At 36.7% G+C, this 12,179-nt stretch overlaps 1 protein-coding gene across 1 annotated transcript in view; it reads left to right on the top strand.

Annotated features, from left to right (window-relative positions):
• Positions 1-11,112, top strand: part of svp (COUP transcription factor 2) — a 113,419-nt gene extending 102,307 nt beyond the window's left edge. The window contains exons 3-4 of the mRNA XM_081733017.1: positions 6,097-6,627; positions 11,015-11,112. Of these exons, the coding sequence (XP_081589143.1) occupies positions 6,097-6,627; positions 11,015-11,112 (629 nt within the window). The remainder of the gene's footprint in view (positions 1-6,096; positions 6,628-11,014) is intronic.
• Positions 11,113-12,179: the final 1,067 nt, after the last annotated feature.

Raw genomic sequence — 12,179 nt, 5'->3', positions numbered from 1 at the left:
TATTTATATCTTTTCTTGAGGTTTTCACGTTTCCTCTCACTTTCGTGATTACACAGTTATCAACCATCTCATCATCATGTTTTCCTTAGCCTCGTATGCATAATTGTGGGACGTTAAATTCAAATACTACCAAATACTGTTATCAAGGCACTGCAAAATTTTTGCAGTTCAATTGCGGCTGTATTATAATTTGACTGTCCTGCCAGCATATTTTGGCAGTTGTTTAATGAGAAAGCTTGCGTTGTTTCATACGGTATTTATCTTGTTTATAATGAACAGATCAGCAGATTAAGTAATGTGTTACTTGAGGAGGGTGGGTTTACATTAGTTGATCCTACATGTGTAGTTTCTTACTAGTAAATGCAGTTAACTATAAAGTACGATTTTCCTTTATGAGCTACGTAAACCCAAAGCATTTGAAGTCATGTGATTTTAACAAATTTTGAAAATTCTACCAATAAAATACTTGAATTTATGGAAATACGAAACGATTAAATCCTATATATTGTCTCCTGAAAATACGAAACGTATTGTTTTCTATTTTGACGATGAGACAAATAGCTATGTCTACGAGTTAATATTTAAGACTGTCTCATCTCATAAAGGTGTTGTGAAAGAAATGTATTTTCTCGGAAAGCGTATCTATTTAAAGGCTCCCTGTCTCGTCTTGTCTCGTCTCGTGGACTACCCTCATTCATACTTTATCTTGTTTGGATGTATCTTTAGGGATCAGACTTTTGTTTGCTGTATCTCACAGTCTTGAGGCCAGACTTTATCCCGTTCTCATTCTTCCTCAGTGCAGCGATCAGATTCTTTAAAAATATGTTTGTTTTGTATTGCAGTCTAGCTATCAGATTTTATTATACCAGGATTTCTTCACATTGTCCACGGTTTAGTGATAAGTATTTTTATCCCTTTGTTTTGTTTCTCAGTCTTGTGACCAGACTTTATCACATTTGATTATTCAACAGACTAGTAGAATTATATTTTATTTCTACTGCTATTGTGTAATACATAATTGCACTTCATCCCATTTGGATTGTTCCTCAGTCGAAAGTGATCGGACTTGTGTCTATTAGTTTTGAATTGCAGTCTAAGAGTCAGATTATTTATCTAATTTGGATTGTACTAGAGTTTAGCTATCAGCAGTGGCGCATCTAGCTCGGCGTCGGAGGGGGGGGGCTACGCCTACAGTTTTTTGAGTATAATTTAAGCTGTTACATATATATTTTTGGAAGTTTATAGGAAACTCATGATATACTTACTATAGTCTTCTGGATCCTGGCTGCCCCCTCCTGGTTTTCACCTTCTAGATCCGCCTGTGGCTATCACACTTCTTATCTACTTCCGTTAGTTCACAGCCTATATGTCAAACTTTTAACCCAATTTGAATTGTTACACAATCTAGGAATTATGAAAATTATTCTGCTCTGTTCCATTCCCCAGTTTAACGATTATCGTAATTCCTTTTGTATGTAAACTGAAAATAGGTTAAATTCCTGATTTTTTTTTTTTTTTTTTAATGTGACATCGACATCTCTTAGAAGGTTTTCGAGATTAAACCATTCTTTGATAATTGAGTTTTGAACTAAGAAAGTAGGCTAACCAATATATGTAGGGCTGTAACGGGTTTTTGATTTGCCTGAGTGCTATTTTTTGTTTCTTTTTTTTTCTTTTCGGAATATTGTTATAAGAAGAATTATTTCATTCAATAACGATGGGATGAAAGTAACAGTTGCGTGCAATCCTTTATTGTACGTATATATGCAGTATATGTATGTGTGTTTGTGTGTCTATATATGCGAAAGATAATTGTCAAAACATGGAAACTCCATCGAAAGGAATTTGCCATTTTTTTTCATTCTCCTCTTCCCCATTTCCATTACCCTTTCTTTTCCTACTTAGAAACGACTTCCGAATTACGTGCATTGTTGTATAAAAGAAAAAGTTGTAACTATGTTAACTCCCATTGGCGTATTATTCATCTTCCCTTCAAACACACGATATAACAGTTGGCGTTATGCAATACGTGTCTGTCAGAATACGCTCTCCTCATCTGTAGAGATGGATAAATGTTCCAGTTGTATATGAATAAATATGACTAAATAATTTATGGGTTTCTCCATCATATTAAACACGCCCCATGTTGTTTGTACACGTTCAAAAAAAGGCTGGACCGAATAATCCGTGTAATTTTATACACACAACCGGAGGAAAAAATCTAAGAAAGCAATACTTATATGTACAAACCTGTTAAATAAAATTATTTTACTCTTTTCACCTACTTGTTAAAAGTTTCTGATTTCACAAATCTTTTTATTTAATTTTAAAACAAGTAATAAAGATGTAAATTTGACAGTACTTTTGTTTTATGAATTAAAGGTACCAACAGACGGGTTTTAGGGAGCAGGTTGCACCTAGGACATTTTGTTTGTTGGGAACAATTTTCCATTGAAAATGGCACAATAGAATTTTGATGTAATGATCAGACTTTTGTCTGTTTATTTTATCTCACAGTCTTTCCATTGAAAATGGCACAATAGAATGTTGATGTAGTGATCAGACTTTTGTCTGTTTATTTTATCTCACAGTCTTTCCATTGAAAATGGCACAATAGAATTTTGATGTAGTGATCAGACTTTTGTCTGTTTATTTTATCTCACAGTCTTGCGGTCAGACTTTATCCCATTCTCATTCTCCCACAGTCTAGCGATCAGATTTTTAAAATCTATTTTCTATTACAGTCTAGCGATCAGATTTTTAAAACCTATTTTGTATTACAGTCTAGCTATCAGATTTTATTATATCAGGATTTATCCAGATTGTCCACAGTCTAGTGATAAGTATTTTTTATCCTTTTGTTTGGTGTAAATAATAGAATTTTAATTATATCATAATGATGGTATAAAAATAACAAAATTAAATACATTTTACGTTTACATAGAAGGTTATCTTGGTTTGCTCACAACCACCTGCAGTCTTGCCTATTCCTTTTTGGGAAGAGGGATGGGGAGTGGTAAATTTAGAGGGGATTGCGCAAAAGCGCTTAGGGGGATGGACACCGCTGTGCTGCAATTGGTTTGTCAATTCAGATTATCAGTTTTTGAAATCATTCACTATTTTTATACACTTTCTTTTCCTTTTTTTTTCTTACGTTTTTATCCCCTGGTAACTGTTGTTCTAATTCACAAAAATGCTTAGATTTTCAAAACTTAAACCACTTACGCAACGAAACTTATGAATTTTTAGTAGATGATTTACGAGTAGTTCTCTCATTATAGTCTCTCATCTATTAAACCAAATCACTTGGGGCAACAATCATTTTTATGGGTCTGAGCCGCTCCAACGCCACGTGTTAGCGACCGTCTGAACTACGAGCATGTGGCCAGCTCACTGCATTGCCCTGTCTCTAGACCTAGTGGCCGTCACGTCTTTTATTCACGCGACTCCCCAGTATGCCTCACGACGATGGGTGGAAATTGGAAAGCACCGGCCGGGAATCGAAACCGGGACCACACGAACATGAGTCCAACGCTGTAACCACTAGACTGTGGTGTCCTCACCTCTCATCTATTGCATTCATAGAAATTAACTATAGGAACTCAAGAACAGGATCTAAGTAAAGGTATTTGTTCTCGTAGTACTAAATAAACATTATTATCGATGTTATTATTATTGTGTTGCTTATGTGCTATTTCACACGTTTTTTTTTTTTTTTCAAGTGTTACGATAAGAATTACCTTCGAGACAAGATGCTGAGGCTACCTCTTTTCGAAAAGGTATCGTGTAAATGATTAGGGAATTAGGAATTAGATGTCTGGGCCATGTTAGCCCATCACACAGTGGTGGAATTGAAGAGAAACAAAGGAATAGAAGTAGCCTGGGATTATTATGTTAGGTACCATCCCGGAATTCGCCTAGTGTGAATGAGGAAAAAAAAACAATAAACACCTCACTCAGGTAGGCTGACCTGAAAAGCTTTTCGACCGAGTGTCCTCACCGAGAATCGAACTCGGGACCGCTCGCACTCAAGGCGAGAGCGTTAACAACTAGCTATGCAGGGCCAATCATGAAAATGATGTCTCGTATCAGAAAGTGTATTTGTTTTCAGCTCTGTCACGTCTGCTATCTCGACACCCAAAAAGCCAGTCCGGTCTCGTAGGCAGGATTAATTATAATAACAGTATTGGTATAGGCATGCTCTTTCTTTGTTTTTTCTTTTTTTTAAGTAAACCTTGAACACTTACGTTCGTGTAAAAGATCTTTCAATATTCTCTGTATTTGTTCAATATTCATGAGATTTAACAACGAATCACTGACAACCACACTGTTGATATCAACTCTTAAGTTACAAGTAATCATATAACGTCGAATACTGTCGTTATTAATTTAAACCGATTTATTGTCCAATTGTCCTTAATGTAATGTATTATTGGACGTTAATGTAAATTTGAATCAATAGACAATTCTTTGTTGTGCATTGTTGTAAATTAATAAAGACGGACTGGCAGGATGTTTGTCAGTGATTCCGTGTAATTTAAGGTAGACAGAGATATACTTAAACGATAGGTCTTTAAGGTGTGAAAAATTTAGTCCTTTCTGGTAATTTGTGAAAGAGAGGCAAGTGTTTATAATAAATCATATGTGACGTAGAGTGTTTAAATAGGAACCTAGGTGAACAGATCCTTACATTAAAGGAAAAGTTGCGTTACCCATCCGTCCTTCTATGTTACATGACCCACCCACTCCGAAATCCGTCTACTGGCGTATCCATACTGTCGAAAAAGCAATACTATTAGCTTTGTCAATCCTATTGACTTCCAATACACCCCTGAACACGCCCTTAGTTGTGAGCACCACTGCTAATAAAACAATTTTCATACACAAAATTCAGTGAATATTCTTTCGGAATTTCAGTTTGGTACTTTCTTCTGACTTTAGTAATTAATCTTTGGGTGTCTAACATACCTTAGGTCTGCTGAAATCAGTAAAATTGCAAAATGTCTACAGGAACAGAAATCATGTAGGACTGACTTTCATTTAAAATCACCGCCTAACGACCTGCAAATTAGTGGTTTACACACCTGTTTCCATGGCAACGCTACCTTAAAACATACATGTAGGTAGGGATGTAAACATACACAAGACTGTGAATGTAAACTGCCTATTTTTATAATCATCGAAGTTTCTGAGTGAATAATTTTGAAAATATTTATCCCAATTAGTGATATCGAATATTTAGACCCACAACAATACTAGAATAATATAAATCCATAAAATTTAGAAGTATTGTATTTTCTTAAGTATATGCATTTTGATGGGTAACAGACTTGATTATTAATATCGCTACACCCACATATAAGCTAGTTATCATAAATAGCAACTTGATTAAACTAATTGACGTAAACGAAATCTTGAACTAATTAAATAAATGTTATTAATATACGAAATTGGCAACACAATATGATAATACAGGGTGCCCAAGAAATCCCCAACCATTTCTGGAAAAGAGCACTTGAATTCAAATGAAGTGTTCATGACATCAAAGAAAACAACGTAAGTCAACAAAGGCGCACCTGCGTAAACATTTCGGCACCGGTGTATACAATTACCCCAACAATGTTTGCAACGTATGTTGCAAGTGTACCGCGGAGAAATGGCACCTCTTTTTGGATATGGAGGGCTGTCATGTCGAACTCCTGTGATTTCGTTGGCTTAGGTGTTTTCTTTGATAAACACTTTATTTGAGTTCAAATACCCCTTCCCAGAAATGGTTAAGAGACTTATCGAGTATCCTGTATTATAAAAAGAATTATCACTATAGGAAGAAAAATAATAAAAATTATATTCCAACACTATCTCTAAAAGTGATAATATTACGTAATAATTAACATTCCCTTCTTATGATATTATAAAGTGTCTGCGTATATCTAACAAGAAAAGTTCCTCTGATGTAAGGATTTTCTTTATAAAGTTTGTACCTACATTACCTTAATTCCTAATATGTATTTGTTAGTATGTATTGATTGAGAAATATAATTAAGCTGATTAATTCTAACTTTTTTCTTTCTTTTTCTCCTTCGGGATTCGCAACAGCCGTGCAGAGGGGGCGAGTCCCACCGTCGCAGCCGCCGGGAATCCCTGGACAGTTTGGCCTCACCAATGGGGACGCTCTCAATGGACATTCATACCTCTCCAGTTACATCTCGTTACTTCTGCGAGCTGAACCCTATCCTACAGCGAGATATGGACAGTGTATGCAACCAAATAACATCATGGGCATTGATAATATTTGTGAACTAGCTGCTCGCCTGTTATTTAGTGCGGTAGAGTGGGCGAGAAATATTCCCTTTTTTCCTGATCTTCAAGTGACGGACCAGGTGGCACTTTTGCGACTAGTATGGAGTGAACTGTTCGTTCTGAACGCGTCACAGTGCTCAATGCCGTTACATGTAGCGCCGTTATTAGCGGCGGCTGGACTTCATGCGTCTCCTATGGCTGCAGATCGCGTAGTGGCCTTTATGGATCATATACGAATATTCCAGGAACAAGTGGAAAAGTTGAAAGCTCTTCACGTCGACTCTGCGGAGTATAGCTGTCTAAAGGCCATAGTTCTCTTCACAACAGGTAAGTTCATGCTTTACAATTAGAAATAAGCCTGTATATTATTGTAAGCGCTGTTACACAATGCATGGGAAACTTTCTTTTCGATCACTTCCTTTCTCCGGATGCATGTTTTCTAAATTGAAGTGGTATCCCCAATGTAAGGGTCTTCTTTAAGATGTTAAGGCCCTGAGAACGTTATTAAACGTTCTAAAAGCGACTTAATACAGTGATGATCGATTGTATATCACTATGTAACATATTCACATATACTTTGCACTTATGGCATATTACTATACCACGCAAATTATAGTTGAAGATTGCGAGGGGGGGAATCCTTACTTTCAGAGCGTAGTTGTCCTCTATACGTTTCTGACCATGAATAACTTGCTGCGAGATACATTGCAGAACGATGACATGAGTATACCAGTCAATAGCCATGACCTGTAAGTGTATATCGCGTATATCAGTAGAGTTTATTAAGATAGTTCACATGGTGTATCTTAAGTATACGAGCCAAATACTTCACAGCGATTTGTTGACTACTTTCCCAGTGGAATGTTTCGAAACTTACACATGGGATGCATGAATACATCAATTACAATCAGTTAGTTCACACGATAACTAGATTATACCAGCGAAAGTTTCGCATTTGTTAATTATGATCATACTATCCTAAGGGACAACGTTTATGGCGTTAGAATGTATCAGTTCGAATTCCCTCTAAATGCTGTTATTAGTAGATGAGAAGCCTGCGATGTTGCTACATCTTTGTGCATATTCACGTCAGTTTATTATTGAAAGAAGCAGAGAACGAGATGTCTCTCATATTTACTCGTGTTGTCGTGCGTCTATTTAGCCACACACCTTTGCAACATGGCAACGTCGCGTCAAAGACTTTGTTTCATTCGTTTAGCTAATACGTCGTCGATTGTGTTCCACGCTTCAGTTCATTATGAAGATACCTCAGAATACTTATAGCAAATGAATTAGCTCACGAAATAAATACATGAATGCAGTAGTTTATTAGTTCACAAGATACGTGAATGCACAAGTCAATTAGTTTACATAATATAACTTAAATATACCAGTCAATTAGCTCACCCGATAATATGATTTGAGTTCCGCAAGTCTCTAAGGTTTAATTGTAAGTATATCAGTCAGTTAGTTCACGATATTTAATGATATATCAGATTAGCCACCTTAAGAAAATGCATGACTGCGATTGTTAAATACTTAATGAGAGACTTGAATGTACCAGTCAATTCGTCCATGTATGTAAATTGGTTTGTTGTAGTTTAGCGTTCCTGCTCAGCACTGAGGCTATATATGACACATGTAAGGTAGAATCCGAACGCACCGTGATGCGTTCAAATTTTAATGTTTACGACCACGAATCAAATACAATTAGTTTGGGTAATACTCGTATACAATCATACTTATCGATTAGTTCACGAGATAATATGATTATTTGAGGTGTGTTCAAAAAGTATCGAACCTTGTTTTTCCCGCGTAAACCAATGAAGCGCGGGAGATTTTCTTCAGTGTAGATGTAGAGTGAGACACTCGCATCAGTCGCTGGCAGTCGGTCAACCAGTGAAGACGTGTAGTAAGCAGTCGTCGGATTTCAGTTTTTTGTAAAATGATAGGAAAACTTGAGCAGCGATATTGCATCAAATTTTGCCAAAAGCTTGGTGATACTCAAGTGGAAACCATTCAATCAGATCGGTGCATTCCCATTTGAAGGAGAATTCGGGCATGAGGAGAGTGTACACGAAATTTGATTCAGACTTTCAGCGCGAAACTCAATATCCCTGTGTTGTCAGGCTTCCTACTCACCTGACATGGCTCCGTGAGACTTTTGGGTATTTCCCAAGCTGAAAATGCCACTAAAAGAGACCCGATTTGAGTCAAGAGAAAATGCCACTAAAAGAGACCCGATTTGAGTCAAGAGAAAATGCCACTAAAAGAGACCCGATTTGAGTCAAGAGAAAATGCCACTAAAAGAGACCCGATTTGAGTCAAGAGAAAATGCCACTAAAAGAGCCCCAATTTGAATCAAGAGAAAATGCCACTAAAAGAGACCCGATTTGAGTCAAGAGAAAATGCCACTAAAAGAGACCCGATTTGAGTCAAGAGAAAATGCCACTAAAAGAGACCCGATTTGAGTCAAGAGAAAATGCCACTAAAAGAGACCCGATTTGAGTCAAGAGAAAATGCCACTAAAAGAGACCCGATTTGAGTCAAGAGAAAATGCCACTAAAAGAGACCCGATTTGAGTCAAGAGAAAATGTCACTAAAAGAGATCCGATATTGAGTCAAGAGAAAATGCCACTAAAAGAGATCCGATTTGAATCAAGAGAAAATGCCACTAAAAGAGACCCGATTTGAGTCAAGAGAAAATGCCACTAAAAGAGACCCGATTTGAGTCAAGAGAAAATGCCACTAAAAGAGACCCAATTTGAATCAAGAGAAAAAGCCACTAAAAGAGACCCGATATGAGTGAAGAGAAGACATCACACGGAATGCGACGACATGGTTGCTCACCGTCTCAAAAACTGCGTTCTAGGAGTGTTTCCAACAATAACAAGAGCGCTGGGACAAATGTGTGCATTACCAAGAAGACTACTTTGAAGTAGATTAGTGTTTCGGATTTCCATAGCAATAAATGTATTTTTGCCAGCCAAAGGTTCGATAGTTTTTGAACACACTTCATACTAGTAGTTTGGTTCACAAGATTCAATCATGAGTACATTAGTTAGTTCAGGATATTATACTAAACTAATTAGTTCACGAAATATCAAGAGTGCATGACATTAGTTCATGAGACACATGCAATGAGTAACTTCCTTGTCACCGCTTGTTTTTACGTGAATTTAAACTCCAGCAGCTAAATCTTGTGTCTTTTGCTGGAAATTACGTTGAATATTAGGAAAATCTGATGATGTAATATTGCGTAAGGTCAGGTAAACCGGAAATTTCTTGACTATTTCCATATTCACATTACAAAATCACCCTTTTTTAGGTATACGCAACCTTCACGAAATAACAGAGGAGTTAAATGTCAGTGAGGCACTTTTCCCAATCATGCGCAGAGTTCTCATCACGTTGACAAAGGGAATACACAATGCCAATGATATCTTTTATGGTAAATGAGAGAAACCGAGAGAGAGAGAGCATCGCAATGATTAGATAGATAAAAGACCATGAAGCTGTTTCGTAAAAGATCATTCTTCGGGAAGAAAAAAAAATGTTAAATAGCATGTCTAATATGATCATGACCTCGACAGAGGACGATTGTCGCAGATTTCTCCTTATTCAGTTCCTCTTTCAGTTTAAAAACTTAAGTCTTTTCAAAAGGCAACAATGGCTGGCAGAAGGCGAAAGGATCTGCCGTTTTGTGTTGCTGTACAAGTCCTCCTGTCGAGTTTCGGTTCAATTCTTCTCTTGCAAGAAAAACACTTCTCTCCTAACTTCACAATCTATTGACTCTTTAGCCTTACATTATCAATCCAATGCTTCTTTAGTCTCATCCAACCAAGGGCGCCGATCCTGGAGGGCCGAGGGGTCCCGGTCCCCCCAAAGCTCATGTGGAGCCGCTATTGTATTTATGAATATACAATATTTGGCATAATTTGAGTGCAATTTGTCTTAAAATCTTCATATATATTATATGTATATATAAATCTTCATATATATAAACTTGCATCTGAATGAGCTCTCCCAAATTTACAAAAAAAATCGGCGCCCTTGCATCCAACCTAATACAATTGCCGATATTTGGTTTTTAGGTTCTTTGCTAATAGACAATACTGTGAAGCATTTTTCACACCGAGTTACAACCCATTCAGCCAATATTTTTGTATTTTAACATTGTACAAAGAGTTGTCAAAATTTTAACATTGTCAAAATTACCTTTGACTCAACTCAAATTCGATCCGACTTTCGAGTCGAGTCGAGTTTTAGCTCGACTCGTGCGCATCTCTAAACCTCTACCATACTTTTATTTCAAACGGGCTACTCACACCAACCAAAACAAAATGACGGTTGCAAAGTATCAAATTTCAACTGGCTTCCATAAATATTAATTGGATTTTTTCAGTCGTTTCCGTTAGACGGTTGATCACTTTGATAAAGAACTCCAAGCCATTTCCTTCAGCTCCAACTGAGACATATTTTGGGGTGTTGTCATAACGTAATTTCCATTTCTTAAATAACAGCGTTCTCAGTGGACAAAACAAAATAAAGATCCATCGCCTATTTCTTTGGCTGTATTGTTTTGTGTTGTGGTGCATGAATCATTTCCGGGAGTGAAAGAGTTCTTTATGTAAAGAGACGCGAATTCTTTTACGTATTTTCTTTTTTTCTTTTTCTTTCTTTCTTTCTTTTTTTTTTTTTTTCGTTGCTACAGCTCAGGGAAACGTGATGGTCAGTCCTTCCACGAGACAATTAGCGCCTTCAATTTCAAAGCAGAAGCAGGCCAAACCTTTGACCCTGGTAGCTTTATAACAGGGTTGTCTTTACTTTGTGCCACCTGTGCTTTGGTCTCCAAATATGGGGATGTTAGTTTTTTTCATGGAATATAACTGCAAATCATATAGTAATTGTTCTTGTATATTCTTTTCTGTATGACCATTGCTATTATTGTTTAGTCCTTGACAACATTACATACATTTTTTGGAGTTATTGGCACTGTTGCTGCATTTTCTTTACTCTATACCGGTCTTAGAACTGCCGTTTTATTTATTTCAAAACGGCAAAATAAGTGCCGTTTTGAAATAATTTTTTTTAAAAAAAAGCAAGTATACTGTTCGTAACAATTTTATTGTTACATGAAAACCTGTACCGTAATCGACTTTTCTACATAGTTTCCATAAATATTAAGGCACTTATCGTTTCGCACAACAAGCTTTTGAATACTATCCTTATGTTAAAAAAAAAAAAAAAAAAAAAAAAAGTCCTGATTTGACTACTACATGCAGAAAGATGTGGTAATCACAGATGCCATAATTTCAGCTACTTTTACTCTTTTAGCACCAAGAAAATGAATCGCAGTGCTTATTTCACAGACGGCGGAGGCATTTTAACTATTCACAAACAAACGTAAACACAGTCGAATGTTTCCGTAATGTCTGTGGTAGGTACACATCACATATGCGCGGGATGCCGACCAGAGCGCTGCAGCGGCCGAATTTCAAAACGGTACTTACTTTTAAAAATCCCGCCGCAGTGGCTCACAGACAGAGCACTAACCTCCGATCCCAGCTCGCTCCAAATGTGCTTTGTGGTGGACAAATACCGCATGCGTGGCTTTTCCCGTTCCCACCCAGTTTGTTCATTCCATTATTTCGTTATCATCACCAGGAAAAATAACTTATTCCTTCACGTATTTATGACATGTGTTTGGTAATATCTGCAAAAGTAGTTAGAAATTAGCTAATTTATAAATTGAGGATAATTGTTGCGTTCCTTCTGTTCATAATATGATATAATTGATTTCATTACTAAAAATATTTGGAAATTTGCTAATTTATGAATTTAGGGAAAGTTTCGTGGTTTTGTTTTTATCTGCAACA

This window comes from Thermobia domestica, chromosome 12 (genome assembly GCF_964235325.1).
Source record: "Thermobia domestica chromosome 12, izTheDome1.hap1.1, whole genome shotgun sequence".
Lineage (NCBI taxonomy): Eukaryota > Metazoa > Arthropoda > Insecta > Zygentoma > Lepismatidae > Thermobia > Thermobia domestica.
This window is presented reverse-complemented; position numbering and strand designations above follow the sequence as displayed.